Source organism: Vidua macroura, chromosome 7 (genome assembly GCF_024509145.1).
Source record: "Vidua macroura isolate BioBank_ID:100142 chromosome 7, ASM2450914v1, whole genome shotgun sequence".
NCBI lineage: Eukaryota > Metazoa > Chordata > Aves > Passeriformes > Viduidae > Vidua > Vidua macroura.
The window spans coordinates 35,843,059-35,864,404 of record NC_071577.1 but is presented as its reverse complement, the minus strand read 5'-3'; the positions used below and the strand labels follow the sequence as shown (position 1 = coordinate 35,864,404).

Genomic DNA, 21,346 nt, shown 5'->3' with positions numbered 1-21,346 from the left:
AAGAGGAAACAGAGCAATTAATGCTTCACCAAAGTAGTTTTCCTATGGTTGAAGATATATTCAGACAAAAAACCTCCTGGGTTCAGTATCCTGAGGAACACTGAAGGGATGTATAAGTAGTTAATTCTGTTGATAATATTTGTAGGAAATAAAAAACATTGGAGAAGCATTTGGATCAGGCTTTCCCACGTAGCTGCTGCTCAGGCCTTCTGTTTGACTGTGTTACACAAAAGAGCTTTGGAAAAGGGCAGATACAGCTATTGAGGCAATTAATTTATGGTGGAATTTCACTAAAGAGATTTCTGGAAGCCAGAAGTGTGAGTTTCACTAAGGGGCAATAAAGGAAAAATATTTCAGTGAATTTTAAGTAATGATTTCAAGACAGTCATAATATTTCATTAAGTCCATCTCTTAAGAATCTTGGCAAAGATTAATTCCTTGAAAGTATATTCTACTTAAGAACATGCCATATCTATCATAATGAAAGATGAGTCTTTCATTATAAAACATATCTTCACTAAGGCACAAGAAAGGTAGGGAAACTGATTTTCTCTGTAAATATTTGAATGCATTAAAGATTAAAATAACAGATTAGGAGCACTACTGGAAGCAACTTCAATTTACTTTGGGTTATGGTTGGTTTGGTTCATGTTGGTATTTTCCATTAGCTTGCATTCTACTGCTGTGTTATAGTAATATATAAAATCAATGATCATTCAGGATAATAAAGAATAGGGACACTTTTTTGAAACACTTGTGACTGCATGCAATGATAAGCTGCATACGTATCATGCATACAATTTTGTTTCCTCGTGTCTGTGCAGTTCTGTCTTTTCATATTTGGGACTTTGGCCACTAAAGAAAATGGTGCAAGCTTTTCATTCTAATTGCCACCCCTCCCTGTTTGTTTTCAAGCTGATTTTGCACTGGCAAAATGATGTTCTCTTGTTTAAACCTCACATTCAGTGTACTATGATCCTGAAGTTTCACTTCTTGCTTTTCTTCACCAAAAGTGAAAACAGTCTGTCATTTTCCTCATGAGTGCTGCAGAATCACGGGGGTTTTTTTCAGTCTTCTTGTTTCACTATCTTTTATCCCCTTGACTTTCTGTGAGGACATGAGCTTTTTTTTTTTTTTTTTTGCATGAAAAGAAGACTAAAATGTCAAACCAAGTGCATTAAACCGATCTTCAACAAATGTGTTCTTTCAAGAAAACTGAAATCTGACATTGTATAAGCTGGGAAGAGTGGGCAGAAAGTCGTGTCAGTTCATGCTGAGTAGGTTTGAACTTAGAAGTCTCAGGCTTTGCCAGTCAGTGCCTGGGCATCCACCAGAATTGCTGTTAATGGAATTAAACATTCCCAGGATCTTCCTTCCCATTCCAATTGAATTTTTCTCTGCATAATTAATTCATGGGGGGGGGGGGGGGGGGGGAAATATTTCTAGATCAGCTTCATTACCTGTGGTTCTATCTGTTCTCTGTCTATTAGTTGGAAAATAAAGTACATAACATTTCTGTTCAGGCTTGGTGTTATCAAAATTTACAGCTAAACCCTCCTGGCTGTAGGTAGCGAGTAGAAGAATAGATTGGGACAGGAGCACACACACACACCTGTAACTGTCAGCATTCACAGTCTTGTCTCTTTTCATTTAAATCCCTCCTTTTGTTGATTCTAATTTAATACCTCCATGATTTTAAAGATTAAAACCTTTTTTCTAATCAAGAGGTTATCTTGCCTCTCTAACATTGATGGTCATCACAAATTCCTTTTCTCCCTTTTGAGGCATAATCTGAACACTGATTTGACAAAACTGAAGTAATTTAAGAAATTTTGTCTGCTGTAGTTATGTTGCCTAAAAGCTGATAATTTATCTGACTCACTGGGGAATGGGTTGTGTCTATTTCTAGAAAGATTTTGCTTTGCAAACCCATGCTAATTAAAAGTCATACATTGAAACATTCCTTCCATAGAGGGCTGTTGCAGTAGAAGATAAGAGAGATGAAGAAAAGCAAAAATTAAAAATAATTAGAAAATTTTAGTATCATTTGGTGTATTTAACAGATTTTGAGGTTCTGTTCTGCCTGTATGCACTTTTGTGCAGCACACAAATAAGTAGGGCTGGCGTTGTTTGGAAAATTAGATTGTCAAAAGTGCTGTGAACGATGCTTCAGAGTGTAAGTGCAAGTTGGTTTCTTTCTGCTCATCAAAGTGGAAAAAAGTATTAATAGAAAAGAATAATAATGAAAAAAGAGAAATCTGTACATTGTTTTGAAGGTTTTTTTTTTTTTTCCCTCCTAAAGTTTGCTTCCAGTCTGATTTCCTGTGTTTATTGTCTCTTTTCCCCAAGGGAGATGCATTAGCAAAGCGTGGCTATGTGATGGCGATATTGATTGTGAGGATCAGTCTGATGAGGATAATTGCGAGGGCTATTTGTGTGGACCACCAAAATACCCTTGTGCTAATGATACCTCCATCTGCCTACAGCCTGAGAAGCTCTGCAATGGGAGAAGAGATTGTCCTGATGGATCTGATGAAGGCGATCTTTGTGGTACTTTTTAGACACCTTTTTCTGATTGCTCATGATGCTGTCTGTTGTGATGCCTCCTATTGGGAAAAAGGTTCTCGTACTGAAATTTTAGCACTGGAGCCTCTGTGAGAATTTTAGTTTAGTTTATCATACTGAGTTTATGCTTGAAGTTTTAGCTTTCTTCAAATAAGGCAAAGGAGACAAATCTTTTGTTTTCAAGCCCATTAAAACATTGCTGGAGGTAAACAATTTAAAGGCCATCGATGTGTAGGAAAGGACTTCAGGTCATTTGCAGTTCTCTCCAACTACAGAAGCTTGAGTTCACACCATAGAATGGTTTGGCTTGGAAGGCACCTTAAATGTCATCTTGTTCCAACCTCCTGCTCAGGCAGGGATACTTCTGTTAGACCAGCTTACTCCAAGCCCCTTTCAACCTGGCCTTGGACACTTCCAGGGATGGGGCAGCCACAGCTTCTCTGGGCACCCTGTGCCAGAGCCTCAGCACTCTCAAAGTCAAAAATTTCTTCCCAATCACAAATCTAACTTGTCCTCTGTCAGTTTGAAACCCCTCCTCCTTGTCCTGTCACTGCAGGCCCTTGTCCAAAGTCCCTCTCCAGCTCTCTTGGAGTCCCTTTAAACCCTGGAAAGGACTCTAAGGTCTCCCTGGAGCCTTCTCTTCTCCAGGCTGAACACTCCCAGCTCTCAGCCTGTTTACAGAGCAGAGCTGCTCCAGGCCTCAGAGCATTTTCATGGCTTTCCCTACACTTGCTCCAAAATGTCCCCATCCTCCTCATGTTGGGGGCCCCAGAGCTGGATTCAGTCCTCTCACAAGAACAGAGGGGAAGAATCTGCTTCTTTTGAGGTACAGCTTTATTTGATGCAGTCCAAGACACATTTGGCTTTCTGGGCTGCAGGCTCACATTTCCAGGTCATGTTGTGCTTCTTGTCCACTAACACCTCCACTTCCTCCCCCTCAGGGCTGCTCTCAATCCATTATTTTCCAAGCCTGTATTTGTGCTTGTGATAGCCCCGACTCAGTGCAGGTCCTGGTATTTGGCCTTGTTGAACATCAACATTCAGGTGGCACAGGCCCCACCTTTCAAGCCTGGCAAGGTCCTTCTGGATGGCATCTTTTCCCTGCTGAATCACTCACACAACTCTGTCTGATCAGAAACTTGCTGAGGGTGCCCTCAATCCCACTGTCTATGTCACTGATAAAGGTGTTCAACAGTGTCAATCCCAATGCTGACTCCTGGGGATCACCACTTGGATATGGAGCTAGGCTAAAACCTTGAAATGTTCAGTAAAGCTACCAGATGAATGGCTGCACATCAGATAACTTCATAAACAATAGAAATAGAAAAGTAGAAAATAGAAATAGAAGTAGAAATTTGTTTTAGCAATATAAATTTTTGCTTACCCATCTTGGAGGCTTTTGTAGGTGTTTTAGTTGACTTTGCTATATACAACCTGACAGCTTTTGCAGCCATTAATTATTGTTTTTCCATGTTATTTCAGACGAATGTTCACTTAACAATGGTGGATGTAGCCATCAGTGTTCTGTGGTTCCTGGAGGAAGAATTGTGTGCTCCTGCCCTGCAGGATTCAATCTTACTACAGACAACAAAACTTGTGAGATTATGGATTACTGCACCAAGCACCTCAAGTGTAGCCAAGTTTGTGAACAGCATAAAAATACTGTCAAGTGCTCATGTTATGAAGGCTGGAAGCTCAGTAAGGATGGAGAGAGTTGTGTGAGTACTGGTAAGTTGAAATTCGGTGCATATTCAATATTCAGGATGTTAATAGCTGTGATGGCAATTTACTGAGAGCTTCTTTCACCTTTTTTTTTTTTTTTTTTTCTTTTTTTTTTTTTTTTTTTTTAATATATGAAATACAGGCTGGGATTGTCCAAATGTGGGGTTGATTGCAATCTAAGGATTAAATTAAGGATTAAAACTGTCCCTATTCTTGATGTACAAAGGGATATTGAAATATTAGGCTGTTGCTAATCTAAGAATGCTAATACCAGATGTTTCTAGGAATATTAATATGATATAATTCTGAAACTGGTTGAAGTTGTATACAGTTTTTCATGTACAGTTAATATGCATGGGCATATAAGTTTCAACACAATTTTGCATTCTATATGGGGAATTTACTATGTATTTTTAAGAAATGGATCAATCATGGTATTGATCAGTATTGGTTGAGGGTTCAGAAGGTTAATTTTGAATATGCTGCCTGTTAGTATTCAATATTTAAGATGTTTTTTCCCCTTAGACATTCTGGCACTTGTTTTTTGACAGCAGTTAAGAGCCTGCTTAGCTCATTAATCGAGGTGAAAACCAACATGAGCCAAAACAGGAGAGGGGAATGTATTCCCCTCATTGATCACTCTCAATAAGTACTGAGGCATCAGTTGGAAACTATGTTAGGAGTGTGTTTTTCAGGTGCAGTGTTGTGTGTAAAACAGAAACAGTCATGTGCAATATAAACTGTTATCACAACTTTACCTCCCTGGTAGGGACTTAAAAATAGTCTTGAGTTTGCTTTCTAGATGTTAATAATTCAGTTTACTTTGATTCAGGATTCTTTGATAATTTTATTCTATATTTTCTCTATTCTTTCATAGAGTTTTAGCAACTCTGAACAGAAATATCTTCCACATTCTCTTTTGCTTACTTGGATATTTTGCAGTTCAGTAAATATGATTAGTATAGGCTTTATTTACTCTTACTCTGCAGTGATTGCTGTTAAAGTTCTTGCATTCTGTCAGTGCTTTGGTCTGGTTCCCAATGATTTTTATCAATCTGATTTGCTATATTGTGGACAATTCCAGTAACTGAAAAAAAGTTCATTCTTATTGGGTTAGAGAAAGGAGAGGATTAAAGGAATTTAAGACAGTGTTAGTAGCTCATATGAGGAAAACTTGAAACAAACTTTAAACTAAATCAGGTAGAAATGACCAAAATTTGGAAACTAAATGGGGAAAAAAGTGAAGTATACTCACTTGTGGTATAAAATAAGAAAAGTGAGACTACAGCTTCTTGGGTTTCTTAAGCCCATGGGATATTTCTGCTTAATGTTTACTGGTGTTGGTGAGAATCTGAAGTTACAAATTGATTTCTCCAGATTTTTCCCAAAGAATGTAATACTAAATATATGATCTGAGACCTGTGATGTCAGCTGATATAAAGAAAAATGATCCTTTTCTTTACAAGCTGTAATGATGCTACCCTAATGCCATCAAAGCTGTGACAAAATTATTCCATATTAAATATGGCATGTGCTTTTAGAGGCACAAATCATCTTGGCTCTTTTCAGTTTATTTAATTCAAAAGGCATGGGAAGTTCTCTGGAGGACAGATCCTCTGACACTTCAGTTGCTGACTGTGTGAAGGGCATTTTAGGAAAGTGAGAACAATTTTGGTTTCTTTTGTGGATCTGTGAGACTCAAAATGTCCCCATCATCTAAGTCTCTGAGCAGGAGATCTTGAATGAACTTAGAATGAAGAAAAACTTTTATATTACACTATTACAAATAAAGTTCAAAGTGGCCTTATGAAGGCAAGCTGTCCCCCAAATGCCAAACTACCATTTCAACAATTTCAGTTGTTACGAAGTAATTCTTAGAATAGCCATAGTGATTTAAGCTGCCTTGAACCACGTGTGTATTTTATTAGAATAGTAACTTGTAATCTGTTTTCCAGAAGAAAAAATAAATTACTTAGAAGAAAATGAGAACATTGCCCTTTACCTTTTTTTTTTTCTCTATCTAAAATAGCATTTTCCTATGTATTAGAAAAATTTCACAAGCACACAGCAATAACATGTAAAGTTAGTACGCAACACATTTTCAGAATATGGTAAAAATGGTTTATTTGTGAGCCCATTAGAAGGGGAATATGAGTGCTGAGAATGCAGGAATTAGGTGATTCTAACTTTTTTTCCTGATTGCATTTCAGTATCAAAAAGTGTGTTTGTCAGAGAAATCTAATGAATTGCCAGTGAAATATAATGAGTTACAGAATAATAAATATTTAAAACTAAAATGCTTGAATTGAGCAGTTCTTCTCTTCCCAGTTTCTTTTTCCAAGCCTTACTTAGTTTCCTCTGTTGTATCTTAGTGTCTTATTTCTGCTTATGCTGTTATTTCTTGAGGGTTTTAAATGTTGTCTTTTTTCTCCTCCAGAGTTTCTGCACTTTCCATGTCTCTTGTTTTCATCTCGTTTGCTTGTTGCTGTTCTGGCATTGTGACATTACTGACTTCCCAAACTTTAAATGTTTCCTTTAGATTTAAATTTGTATTGATTGAACTAAGAGTGTGTTACAGAGTTCCATTATTCAGATGGAACGTCAATACAAATTATATGTTTTCATACTCGTGCTCCTGGTTTCTCTTAAAACACATTTCAAAGTAAGTTGTGCTGATATATTGCACTTGCTCTTTTAAATGATAATAAGCATTCAGGAAAAAAAAACAACTGTTCTTAAAAAATATTTAAATTTCATGTTTATATTCAACCTTTCAGACTTTGGTGTAATAAATGTTAGATGAGCTCAGAAACACTTAGTTTGAAATTGATTGTCAGCCTTTCCTAAGCAGTGGAAACTGTTATATCACTTCATATATATATATATATATATGTGTGTGTGTGTATGTATATATATATATATATATGTATATATATAATATACATATATATATTTATTATACATATATTATATAATATTATATGTAATAATAATACAATAATAATATTGTATTATATATACATATATATATTTATTTCTTTCTTTTTAAATAGAGGATGAAGTGTCTGTCTGTTTGATCTGTCTTGGCTGGTTTGAAACTTAGTATTTAAAGGTATCTGGAAATTATAACAAAATTAAAATGGAGAGGGGAATAGTCCAATCCTCTCTGAGCTTAGTCAAGCTTTTAATTAAGGTTTCTTTTCAGAATCTTTATCAAGTTAGTGTTTTTCTTTGAGGTAATTTTCATAAAAGCACAGTGTAGATTGTTTGCTGAGCTGTTATTGTTACAGTGAGCTTCAATCAAACAATTAGGTACAATCAGAAATTTTTCTAAGAAAGAATTTTAAATTTAACGCACTGAAAAATGTGAGGCATTATTCTTTATCGAGTCTTTTTTGATGGCACTGTATGGGCAGTTTTATTCTACCAGAGACTTTTTTTTTTTTTTTTTTTTTTTTTTTTACAGCTTTTCATGTAGCTTATACTTTGTTTGCCTCATATGTTTTATATCCTAACCTTTGTGGTAAAAAAAATCGAGGCATTTATGAAATCACGGAGTGCAGAAATGTATAATTTTTCTCAACAAATTGATAAGAGTTAGTTTTCCTGAAAGTTTTAAAGAATGTAAATCAATACAATAATCAATACAAGAATCAATACAATAACCATTGTATTGATTTATAGAAATTCTTTTAATCAATTTGCATAATAAAAAGTATTTGCTGTCAATTTCTAGAAGATTAATCAGGAATATAACATAAAATTTTGGGTTTATCAGGTGATAGAAGCATACTTTTTTTTAAATTTATTTGATTGAGCCTGAAAGTCCCAATTCCCTGTAATGTAGCTGGTTTTATAGAGCCATTGAATGATCAGGCTGGAAGGAAGATCAAAGCCCAGCTAATGCTGTGGCTGTTTATCTGCTTTCCAAGACCTTCAGGACACCTTCAGTGCTACACTCCAAGTTTCCCAGGGGTGAAATGTTTTGTTGACTCACTCGCCTGAAGACTCTTGTTTTTTCTGGTCTTTGAGTCTTCCTGGTCCAGTTTAAGCCTTTAATCCTTGCCCTACTTGTTATTTATACAGAAAACAGGATTTTTCCTGTTTTCAATTCATAAGTCTTTTATGACTTAAAGGAATTTTATATGCTTCTTCTTATTCCATTTTTTTAGACTAAGCAGTTCCAGATTGTTCATTCTTCCCTCGCAGGCCATGATTTCTAGACCTTTTGGAACACTGCTCATTTCCTCCTGTGTTTCTGTACTGATTCACACTCTTCAAGAGCTGTGCTCAGAGGAGGATACAGTTTTGCAGGCTGTTGTCAGCCAAGCTTAGGGTTTTGTTGTGTTTATTTCAATTGTAATTCCTGTCAAGATCCCATTGAACTTTAATCCTTTCCATAAACATAATTTGCACTGTAGGTTATTTATCTTAAACAGTACCTCTTCTACTTTGAATTAAAAAAAAATCGAACATAGCACAGATCTATTAGGTTTCTTTTTCTCCCATTGTGGTGTTAATTACTAAGAAATACAAAAAAAAAAAAAAAAAGCTGCTAGTGAGGATTATGACTTGTGTTCCCATGCGTTGGAACTGCCAAAAAACCCCATAGATCAGTAAATTCCTGCATAACAGCTGCCGATTTATCAGAATTTGGAAAGTGCCATTAAAGTGTGTCTCAAGTTCAGATAACTGGTGCTTGTGAAACAGCTCCTAATGTCAGTGATCCTGTTCTGCACTAAATTATTTAACCACTGCAGAGCTTTGAAAAAATTTGCTTTGCAGAAAGTCATTCATTGCTTTAACAGATAGGAGGGTCATTTGGAAAGTTCAAAGCAGGCTGTGGACAAGTGCTTCAAGAGCAGAAACACAGCTCTGCTGAGGTGCTTGTTTAGCCTAAATCATCGCAGACAATTTGTGTGTGCAGTGGGCATCAGGAGAAGAGGGAGCTGGAGGAAGTGATGAAGTGAATGAGAAGAGATAAACTGGGTATTTTCAGAGACTCTTAGGAGCCTTGAGAAGCAGAAATATTGCCTATTGCCATAAACTGCCAATAATCTTTTACGTAAATAAGTTTAATTGTACTGAAAGCAAACATCCCAGTATAATCTGTGTTTCACTCTAGGAGAAGGAACTCAGAGCCTTGTGAGGGGAACAACTGCTTCCCCACAGAAAAGGCTTGCTGTGAAAAAATATCAAAGTGGATATACTGAGTTGATTCAACAGTTTATAGAATCAATTTTGGTCTTCTTGTTTGTTTTATTAACACAGCTACTTGCTTGAAAAAGCTTTCCCAATCTATGTAAGAATAATAATAAAAAAATCAGTTTCATAGTATGGTTGGCCAATGCTTATCATGTTTACAGATATTTTTATGCACTTTGATATCAACTCACAGGCACAAATCATGTAGCATTAATTCATTAACAATGGAAGGAGAAAGTCATTGGTAGCTGGAGTTGTGATGACATGACATCAAATGTTCATTTTCTTGCTTGTTAGTTTGGCATGAGGGGTTTTTTGTGCACTTCAATTGAAAACACAAGGTACACTGTATATTCAAAAGGTACTTTATGTATTAGTACATGGTTTCAGCTGATTGGCTTTTGAAACAATGTCTATTTTAATGGTTTCATTTTTCTGAACCTTTTGAGAAGCAGATTTTAAATTTGATAATGTGATTTTTAAAGCTCTAATTCTGGGCTCATAATGCTAGAGCTACAAAATACAGTTCAACAGTTGAGTCTGATATTCCCAAATTTAATGTCTAATATCTCTAGTTGGGATCAAAGATAATGCTAGAAGGGAGAATTAAGAAGTCTGTTGGACTGAAAAAATAATTGAAAGACTCCTTATCAAAAGATGAATTGTTTTAATCATCTCTTTCTCCTGATAAAGTATTCTGTTGTTCACCTTCCACTTGTCATTTATATCAATTTGTAGCAATATCTTTTTTATTATGGCTTTGAAATGTTTAATCTTCGTCTTCCAGATCCATTTGAGGCTTTCATAATTTTTTCTATTCGACACGAGATCAGAAAAATTGATCTTCACAAGCGTGACTACAGCCTCTTAGTTCCTGGTTTAAGAAACACAATAGCCCTGGATTTTCATTTCAGTCAGAGTTTACTGTACTGGACAGATGTGGTGGAGGACAAAATTTACAGAGGCAAGCTTTCTGATACTGGAGGTATGGCTTGAATCTTTATTTCTTTAACAGTTAGAACGCCTGCAGCTACAGGGTGTGAGACCTGGTCAGTCGTAACTGAGCTGCCATTCACAGAAACAGAATTTATGATGGCATCCTGCCTTTCACAAGGGCTATATCAAGGTTGTTCTTCATTTCTGGGCAGATAAAAGACTCTTGTTATCAAAGTTTCCTTTTGCAGTTTGCTCTAAGGGGAAGAAAATGGCAAATGCAAAGAACTGGTGTTTCTCCCTGGTTCAATGAGTGCAATATTGATTTTTTTTTTTTTTTCAGTTTATCTTCACCTTATTAAAAAATTGTAAGAATTTATCGGATGTCTGATAAATTAGCTCCTGTCACTAGGTGAAAGATTCTGCTTCAAAATTTTATAGCATTCAGAAAGACTTTTTCTTTGCTCTGGTGACATAATGATGGTCTATAACTCAATATAATCTCATGATATATGCAAAAGAGATGCTACAAAATGTTCTTTGTTGAAGTGTATGTTCCAGTGCTTTCATCTAAAAGGCAAACTCCATATACACCAGAATTCACTTTAAGAACATCTGATGAACTTGTATGTCCATGTTCATTCTGCCAGTCTCTACATCAGCTCTTTAAGAATCTCTTTTGCTCTCTTATTTTCTGGTTTCTTATTTTTTTTCTTTTTTCTGTAAGGTGTTAGTGCCATTGAGGTTGTGGTGCAGCATGGCCTGGCCACTCCTGAAGGTCTGACTGTGGATTGGATAGCAGGAAACATTTACTGGATAGACAGCAATTTGGACCAAATTGAAGTAGCAAAACTCGATGGCACTTTGAGGACAACGTTAATAGCTGGAGCTATGGAGCACCCAAGGGCTATTGCTTTGGATCCCAGATATGGGTAATTATAAATTACAAAAGCATTATTTTTCCTTGTTGCAAAGTATTTTAAAAATGTTTAAATGTGATATTTGTTTCATTTCCTTATTTGTTGTGAGTTATAGCTTTTAACTTCTCTTTGATAGTTCTTGAAAGTCTATTTGGAATGATAAAGTGTCCATTATTAGTGTGCTTTTTCTAAGTGAAAAGAATTAAAAAACTGTAAGTCAGAGGACACAGGGATCTTTTTGTTGGCAAATTACTTACCTTGCCACGTTGTTGTTTCATTTCTTTTTTTTTCAATGTGGATGATAACTGGAATGTTTGGTCTAACATTTCTGTGTGATTTAGGTGATTCTTCTCACTTAGAGACCAGTTTTGGGTTTTTTTGTTTTGACTTTTTGTATTTGTTTGGGGATTTTTTGTTGTTGTTGGTTTTTTTTTGGGGGGAGGGTTGGTTTCGGGTTTTTTTTGGTGGGACTATAAAAATACAGTTTAGATGTTACTGGAAGTCTAATGGCTGAGTGAGGTAAATGCCGCCTTTTGTGTTTGGTTTTCATCTCTAAAGTGGAGATAATGCTTGCCAGTTCCTGTCAGTATTTTTTCTACCTATTCATTAGGGGTATGCTGTAAACCAGAATATTATGTATATTCAATAGCTCCATCCTCTTTTCAAAATTATTGCTCTTTCAGAGAGGGGAAAAAAATCTGAAACAAACAAAAACATTCAGAAAAACACAACAAAAGTGACAAGCCACCAACCACAAATTAAATGTGGCCAAATATAACACAACTGACCTGTTTTCAAAGTAATGATACTTAATTTTGTTTAGGAATTTGCTGCGGTATGTTATGTGTCTTCACTGAAAATTTCTCTCAGAAGCAAAGCTGTGAATAAAAAAACAAAGATTGATAAAGGTCCGAAATTCTGGGATCTAAAGTGTGACTCAGGATGTACATGCCTTAGTGATTAAGGCTTTTGCCCACTCAACTGAGCTGTTAGAAAGCTTATTTACAGAGTGGATCGCTTATCTATAAAAATCTTTAAAAAGAGGCATCCTGTTGGCAGAAAAATTGGCAGAGAAGTTGCTCAAATTAAATGGTTGGGATGGGAAAAAAATCAAATCACCACTCTTCTTGAAACTGAAGGCTTAATCTACCTTTTGAAGAGCTAGAAGCAATTGGTGCTACATTATGTTAGAAGTCAGGAAAGAAAAAAAAATCTTTAAACATAGACAGGAATAAATCCTCAATCCTTTCACAAATAAATATGAATAAACACTGGTGATTCAAGGAAAAGGGTTGTGTTAGGAGTGCACAAATCCTGTGTCCTAGTGGAGGCAGAGCTGCACTCCAGCCTGCAGTGGGGCTGAGCAGGTGTTCTCAGTCCACACCCATACAGATGTGTGCAAAATAAACATCTGCAGATAAACACGTCCCCTGGGAACCTCCCTGGCTGCTAAGGTTGAAGGTCTTTTAGTGGGAAATACTTGTCAGAAGTGTTGTTGCAGTCTGGCTCTTTGCAATTAACTTTTTACAACTAACCACAAGTTTTCCTATCAAAAGTATAATTTTCCTTTGATAAGTCTGTGCGTTGTTGAAGATGCAGTAATCTAAGAACAGTTAAGAGTTTATTTCTGTCTTCTTGGTGATGCTGCTTCTGTTATTTAACAAGACACTTCTTTGGTCATAACAATGAATGTTCTCTTTATTAGAAAAACATTAGAGATGGTACAAAACTGAGAGAGACAACAATAAAACCCATCTTTGAAGCTTTCTTTGTTTAATCTGTATAAAATTCATTAGTGACATACCAAAATCCAGAGGTCTTCATTAGAACACTCTTAAGAGTAGCTGAAAATCTCTTGTTTAGCCTGTTCCTTGATCCCTGCTACCTCAAATCACCTTTTTTCCCATTCTTCCCTCCCCATCCTTCTTATCCTTGGGTTGCTTTCAAAGGCTCTCATTATAATTTCTGTTAATGAGCTGGGTTTCTAATTATAGAGGGAAGACAAGGCAAGCTGCCACTGTATAAATGGACATGGAAAAGGGAATGCTACTAAACCTTTTTTTTTTTTTTTCTTTAAAGTTCTTTATTTTCATGATAGCTCTAACTAATAATGAAATATTGCCTCCACATTACCCTAAGGAATTTATATAGAGACAAAAATTGATCTATGTTTAATCCTTTCATTTAAAGTATGTAAATGATTGAACCTTTTTTCCAGCTGTTGTCTCATAAACTATTTCAGATTTTTTCTTCATGCTTTAATATTTTCTTCTATCCCCCTTTCTTTTCCTTTTCCTCTCACCAGAATTCTGTTTTGGACAGACTGGGATGCAAATTTCCCTCGCATCGAGTCTGCTTCCATGAGTGGAGCAGAGAGGAAAATCATCTACAAGGACATGGACACTGGAGCCTGGCCCAACGGCCTCACTGTGGATCACTTTGAAAAAAGAATAGTGTGGACAGATGCCAGGTAAAGTGCTCACAGCATCCTTATTGTCACTGGGAAATCCTCATTCCTCCATGCAGAAATGTGAACTGCAGTCTAAGTGGAATGTAGTTATGGACATTAATTATGGACGTGAAGAGCCCTGGGCAGGCACGTGTACAATATGTACATTGATTTAATTGCCCTGCCAGCTGTGGCATCACCCATAGTCCTGGCTCCCTGTGCCTTTCCTTGTGTCCTTCCTGACACTCATCCATGCAAGGCCCAAGTTAGTTCATTGTTTTTTAAAGTTCATCTGAAAGGAAACTGAATTTGTTGTTGTATTTCTCACAGCATTGAGGTAAATTAAAGCATTATACAAACGAGTATTTCATATGTCTAAGTTAATTAATAATATGAACTCAATAATCTATAAAGTTAATGATTGCACTGCAAAAATTCTTTGGTCTTACCACTCTTACAAAGTAAGTTTTTTACACATTTTGCCCAATGTCATAATGGTTGTGTGATTTTTATTTTATTTTTACGTAATCTTAAATTTGGGGTTGTCTTGTAGATCGGATGCCATTTATTCTGCATTGTATGATGGAACCAGCATGATAGAGATTATTCGGGGTCACGAATACCTTTCTCACCCTTTTGCTGTTTCTTTGTATGGGAGTGAAGTTTATTGGACAGATTGGAGGACCAATACCCTCGCCAAAGCCAATAAATGGACTGGCCAAAATGTCAGTGTAATACAAAAAACAAGTGCTCAGCCATTTGATCTCCAGATTTATCATCCAAGTCGTCAGCCACAAGGTGAATATTTATAGAATAATTTATTACTGAGGAGGGATAATAAGTATCTTTTATATATATAAATGTCTGTGTATTATTTTGTCTTGAACTGTTGTGTTCAGCACTAGATGAAGTCAAAAGTACACAACCCATGTGGCAGAAGTTTTTATTGGGTACAAATATATATATATATATTTGTATAGGTTACAAAATAGCAATGCTGAAAAAAAAACAGTGTGGATTTTTGTTGTGAGATATAACAAAAGACAGCCAATATTTTATAGATAAATATTGGAAAGTGAAAAATACCACTAAAGGATGACCACCAATTAGTTACAGAATCTTCCATGTTCTCTGGATAAATCTCACCTTTCCTGGCAAGAAGTTGATGTTAATACAATACTATTTTAGAATTTATCTCATTAATACTTGTTGTGGTTCTTTCTTTTTAATACTGAGAAATGATATTTTGTTTTTCTCCTCATCCAGGGTTTGCAGTGCTCAGTAAGGAATTTAGACTTGTATGTTAGTAGGTTGTGAGCAATATTAACTTCAAAATTTCACATGCTGACAATTTTGGATGGCTGTGTAAATGTATTGGAGCCCAGTTCTGCATTAGAACACTGTGGTTAAAGCTCTAATGTAAATGAGTACCAGCAAGGAAAATTCTACTGCACACTAGAAGGCAAAAGATTTGAGGAATGTTCTCACATGGAATAAAGGAAAAGCAATGAATACCACTCATTGCTGGGAAGTGTGTCCAAGAGTGGTGGCAACTGTGACCTCTCAATATGTGACATAAATTGTCAGGATTCATTTTTCTGATGCTTTCATTTTAAAATAATAATTAATGTATATTGAAGATATGTTACAGGTTTTCAGTGGATGTCAAGTCTCTTGGATTTCATCACTTTCTGAAATAAGGCACTTTTTCCCCTTTTTCTTCAGAATTTGCTTTTTGGGGCAGAGTACTTTCTTAAAAGCTGTCTGACTTCTGCTGAAGATAATATGTGTGCTCAGGCAGTTAAAATAGTGTGCAGAGATGAATATTTACTGCACCCCACCTTTCAAATAAGTTTTTTTTCTTGTTTTTTTTTTCCTTTTGTTTCAGGTTTTTGGGTGCTTTTGTTTGTTTGGGGATTTTTGGCAATTTTCTTTTAACTTCTTTAATTTGGCAATTTTTCTTTTAATGGCTCATAACTTTGGGATTTGAGGAACTGTGTTCCATATTTGATGTTTCTAGAGCAGCAGTAAAGTTGGTATTTGCCTTTTCTTGCTCTCAGAAAAAGAACAACTCCTTTCTGTTTGGACTGGGGCCAGACAGCATCTTCAGAGGGATTCTGTAGCCCAGGGAGACATCAGGCAGTATTCCACAGTCACAGATATCTCAGCCCCCAGGCAAATAAAAGCTGCAGAAAACTCTTCCGTTGTTTTTTTCCAAAATCAAGAAGTTCAAGGATCAAGTTGTGTAATTGCAGCTTTTATTTTATGATGTAGAAAGCACTGGATTCTGATTTACGTTTGGCATTCTGGGTTTGCTCTAAATTACTGTCTTCCAGCAGGAGCAATTTATTTCTTCAAACCTGCAGTACCTTTTTATTTGAGCTAAAGAAATGATGATACTGCCTGGTTACTTGTTAAATTTTCCTTTGAATTTGTAGCTATTTTGCAATACCTGAACAAGACAGTATGTAGGTTAGAATCCTAAAATAAAATTAGGAGTAGATTTACACTGCAAATTGTCAGTATGAGTAGAGCACTGCAGGATGAACACTTTGCATTTTCATCTCCATCTGGGTCATCTACGTGGGTGAAAGTTTATTAGCTTTTAATACATATATCAGGGAAATTATTTTGATTGAAATGAAGTAGAGCAGAGCTAAATAAACTTTCCTAGCCTAAAACCATTTTAATTGAGTCAGTCTAGGACAGATGCTAATTTAAGGTAGCGAAGTTAAAGTGAGATATTTGTATGGATGATAAGTTCAGCTGTCAGCAAACCACAGGGGACTGGGGAAGCTTCTCCCCTAATGCAGAATATTCTCAGGAATGTGAGCTTGAGCCCCACTTGTCTTCCCAGAATCAAAGCTGCGTGTCCAGAGTGCTGTAAAGATGGCAAACAGGGTTTTTAGGAAGATTTTAAATTTTTTTTCAACAATCATTGTCTTTTAAAAATCCACCTGCTGCAAACAACAAGGTCTATTTAGTCACAAGAAGTTGTAGCACTGCACTATTGAGGATGGTGATAAGAGGGGTTAATATGGAGCATTGGAAGGATCACATCTTGAAAACACAAAGCTGTGAATTTCTCACACTTCCCTTTTTTTTTTTTTTTTTTTTTTTCATTTTTCCAAGGTATTAATTTGAATTAAAATTAAAAACCAAACATGGCTGTGATATTATTTTTCTTTCTGCAGATTAATTTTTTTATTTTGAAATCAGGACAAACAGTGCAATAATAAACATAGTATATTTGTACCACTGGGCTCTTTTGTAATTAATAAAATGAAGAACATTTAACTTCACAGCACTGTTTTGTTATAATATTGTATTGGGGCCCAGATTGCCAGCTGTTTAAAATAATAAACTCTTACAGAAATGTAGCTTAAGATGAGAAGAACTAAAAAAAAAAATTACTTTGAGAACTTATCTCAACCTTGTATATGTTCTTTTTACTTCAACATTAGCAGAAAGTTTTGTATATGTATTATGAATAATGCAAAATAGATATACCAAAATATATTTATTTTTATTTACTTATAGTATATATATATTTTTATATATATATAATAACATATGTTTTTCTGAGCTTTTTCAAGAATTGTGCTTTGTTCTAAGAGTATTCCTCTTTATTTAGTTTTGTGGTGAATATGAACTTACTAATTTTTGAAATGAATGATTAAAAACTGAAACAGAGTGATTAGAGGAAATAAATATTTACTTTAGAACTTGCACATCTGATCAGTCCTAATCTGTAAATTTAAAAGATTGGTGTTAAAATCACCAGATATAATCAGGCAGTATAAAGATTTAACTTGGCTGAGTACTTTGGCCTTAGGAAAAGCAATTCTATTGGAAGTATCGACAGTGAGCAGAGGATTTGATCTGTAACTGGTTTTAAATATGAGTGGGAATCGATTGTCAGCAATTTGAAAGCACCTTTTGATGTGACTGTAGTGCAGATATTTGAAGGTTTAGGCAGAATTCAAACATTTTGTGCACTGTTAAATTGTAAGATCAAACTTTGTCTCGCTAAAATCTGGTGCCACGAAGGGACAAGCTCAGTGTGAAGTTAATGAGGGGATAAGCTGGCCATAGGAAATGCATATTGAGAGGTTGTCAGAGTAAGTTTCCGTTTGTCAGCTGGTGATGGAATGTCTGAGAGGGTTGTTTTTAAGGGTTACTGGTCAAGAAAAATAAGCATTTTTTTTAAATGAAGTTTTAGAGAGCAGTCAAGAAGCAATGTGACAACACTGACATGTGTACACCTGGGCACAGTGCTGTGAGACAAACAGATTGACAAGCAATCAGCACTGGAAATCAATCAAATAATGAAAAAGGCTGGCCAGTCAGGGAAAATGCCAGATCTGTGACTTGCTGTGATCAAAGGGAAAATAGATTGGTGGAAATGATTAGGAAAGGAATAAAGCAGCACAGGTAGTGAACTGTGATGCTGTATAAATCCATATCACTCCCACAGCTGGAATACTGTATACAGATCATATACAGCACATCAAGAAAGCCTGACAGGCTGATCAAGAGTATGGGACAGGTTTTGCTCTGGGGACAGGTTGGCTGATGCTGCTGGAAATAGCATTTATAGACAGGCTTCTCTATGGTGGCAGTCTGTGAAATCATAAATGGCACAGAAATGGTGAGTAACAAATGCTTATGAGGTTATTCACAATAGAAAGAGAAATGTTAGAATGAGCACAAGAAAATAAAAAAAGCCAAATTTTTGAGTCGGAGCAATAACAATGTGCCCTCAGGAGAATTAGTTTTTATTAGGAAATAAAGAGCAGGCTTAGCTGTTATTCCGTGAAAACAGTATGAATATGAAAGGAATATATAAATATGTGCTGCTAGAAGTAATATTTAGATCATGGTGCTTTGCTCCTAGAGTGGTGCATTCATGTGGAAAGAAACACATCTGCTTTATAACATTTCTTTTCCCACCAATTCTGTGTTCTGTGCAATATGGAGGGAGCTGTGATGTGAACAGTACACAAATTGCACTGACTTCTTGGTGGATGCTTGGAGCACACTTGAACTACAAAACTCTCTTTAAAATAATCATTAGCCAACATGCCTTCTATTTTTTTCTTCTGTCTCTTCCTCTTTTTAAATTCCATATATTCAATTCCATAAAGCATTATTTCCCTGGAAAGACAATACAGGGATTAATTATTCTTAGGCCCAAAGTAAATCCTTGTCACAGAGGTTGAAATTCCACAGAAATTACTGCTTTGTATTAGCAAATAAATGAAAGGAAATGCTTCTCTGCAAAACACAGCACCAGATTTTTACAGTGTTGCAGCACCTGTGGAAAAAAATGCCAAAAAATTGCAGGAGGTTAAATCTCTAGCTGGTCTCCTGATATCCCTTACAACATAAATGATTCTATGATCTCCTTCACAATATTTTCAAAACTCTAAGTTGTGCTTTGTTCCTGATGTATACTTCATAGGGATAGATGATTCTCTTTACTAATAGTTTATTAATAATTGGAAAGGCTCCCTAAGCCTTGTTAACTTCAGTGTTTTTTCTTCAACTTGACTTTTTTTTTGTCTTCCACATTAAATTCTGAACTTATTACAAGAGATCATCCCAGATTTTCTCTGTGTTCTATTGACACAAGAAGAGTGATGTTAAATAAACATTCGTCTTTTTTAGTTCCTGGGAAAGGCTTGAGTGGCTGCCAGTGCTTAAAAGGAGCAAATGGGATGATTTTATAGAAAATATTAAAAGCCTGGGTTGGTTTTTTTGGGTTTTTGTTTTGTTTTAATAGACTGATGGCTACAATTGTAATTATCCTGTTTTTTCAAGATTTTGAAAGCTTCTTTCTTCCCACAGTACAGGTAAGTAGTTAAAGGATTCAGGAACTCCTGGATAAATTTAAGGAAGCATGTACTGGTGGAAAGAACAAGGATCAATGAAGCAAAACTGTCTTCAAATTTTAGTGCTTGAGTTTGAGCTAAATTTATTTTTTAAGGAAATGAATACATTAGATTGCTGTGGTTATCTAATTATTTGTACTGCAGCCTAGCACAACGTTAGAGAAATATATTCTACACTAATTGGTTTTGTTAATTATAAGTTTGAGTCAGTCAATCCCACTTCCCTTTTCATCAATGTTAATTTTCAAAGGGTTTTTTTCTTAAAAAAGGAAGAGTCAATACTACTTTCTGTTTATGCTTGAAATGTCTCTTCAACAGTGCTCTGGAGATTTGGGGTTTATCACAAGGAATGAAGATAAGAACCATTTCCAGGTTTTGTAAGACTAAGGGGGTCCTCTCTGGTCAGCTTTCTTCCTGTTCCTTAAAGCAGTTTTAGCACATCTTATTCTGTCAGTGAGCTACAGGACGTAACTTCTGAAAACACTTAGGAGAATTTTTCTTTGAGAAAAGCAGAAATACTTTGCTGTGGTTTTTTTTGGGTTTTTGTTTGTTTTTTTTTTTCCCTTTCAGATTTTCTTTCTGTGTTCGATTTCCAACTAATATTCTAGTAATGAAATTAAATTGAGAAGAAAATTGAATTTACCATAGTTCACCTCATAATCTAAGCTTTGACAATTGCTTTCACACAACTAAATCTGTTTTTCAGGTCCACATCATATTGACATTTTTTTAATCCCATGTGTCTTGATTAGGCGTGTAAGATTTAAATCTTATGAAAAGGTGGCAAAATTAATATTTCCCTGGGAAAATTATATCCAGTGTCTTCTTAAAGTTACAATTATAAACTGTGGCTGTATTAACAAAACAAAAATTAAATATTAAATATATGTATATATATTTTTTTTTTTCTTTTCTTGCACTAGAGTTGAATATTAGCCTATAAAAATTATTAAAGAACAAGCTGAGCTAATCACTTAGACTGGGTTTGTCTTCAGACACAATTTTTACCTTCTGCCGGCTGTTTGACAAGCCTTGATCAAACAAGTGTTTTTACATGTTGTGTGTTTCAATGGTTCTGTTTTAGCTCCCAACCCGTGTGCTGCTAACGAGGGCAGGGGTCCCTGCTCTCACATGTGTCTGATCAATCACAACAGAAGTGCTGCCTGTGCCTGTCCACACCTGATGAAACTGTCTTCAGACAAAAAAACATGTTATGGTAAGTTTTCCTCCCACAGCCTGGCAATTGCATTGATTTTAGAATCAACGGACAGATTAATGTTAAAAATAAAATCTCTACAGTGCTTTTTAATGGTGTGTTTTAAAGGAGAAGCTGCTTTTTGAGAATCGATGACTTATTCTAATAGTTGAGGTCTGTGGTGCTTTGATATTTGCTGCCACAGCTGTTCCTTTGTGCTGCTGGGGTGTGTGTGATGTGTTCATAAAATTTATCTCTGCAAAACAGAAAGCTTTATATTGAAATCATCCCAACATTCTGAGTCAGGTAAGCTGAATAACAAAAAGATGCTTAATAGCTTAAATCCCTACCTGCTCTACAGTTGTCTTAGTTTCATTTTCAAGGATTAAAAAACAAAGAGTAAATATTAGAAGTGCATTCTTGCAGGGGAGTTTTATTTAAAAAACTATATGCACTTTTAAGC

The 21,346-nt window shown here is 35.6% G+C and overlaps 1 protein-coding gene across 1 annotated transcript in view; it reads left to right on the top strand.

Annotated features, from left to right (window-relative positions):
• LRP1B (LDL receptor related protein 1B) overlaps positions 1-21,346 on the top strand; it is a 634,437-nt gene that overhangs the window by 440,983 nt on the left and 172,108 nt on the right. The window contains exons 22-28 of the mRNA XM_053982292.1: positions 2,350-2,550; positions 4,048-4,293; positions 10,280-10,477; positions 11,153-11,357; positions 13,651-13,815; positions 14,348-14,592; positions 20,773-20,904. Of these exons, the coding sequence (XP_053838267.1) occupies positions 2,350-2,550; positions 4,048-4,293; positions 10,280-10,477; positions 11,153-11,357; positions 13,651-13,815; positions 14,348-14,592; positions 20,773-20,904 (1,392 nt within the window). The remainder of the gene's footprint in view (positions 1-2,349; positions 2,551-4,047; positions 4,294-10,279; positions 10,478-11,152; positions 11,358-13,650; positions 13,816-14,347; positions 14,593-20,772; positions 20,905-21,346) is intronic.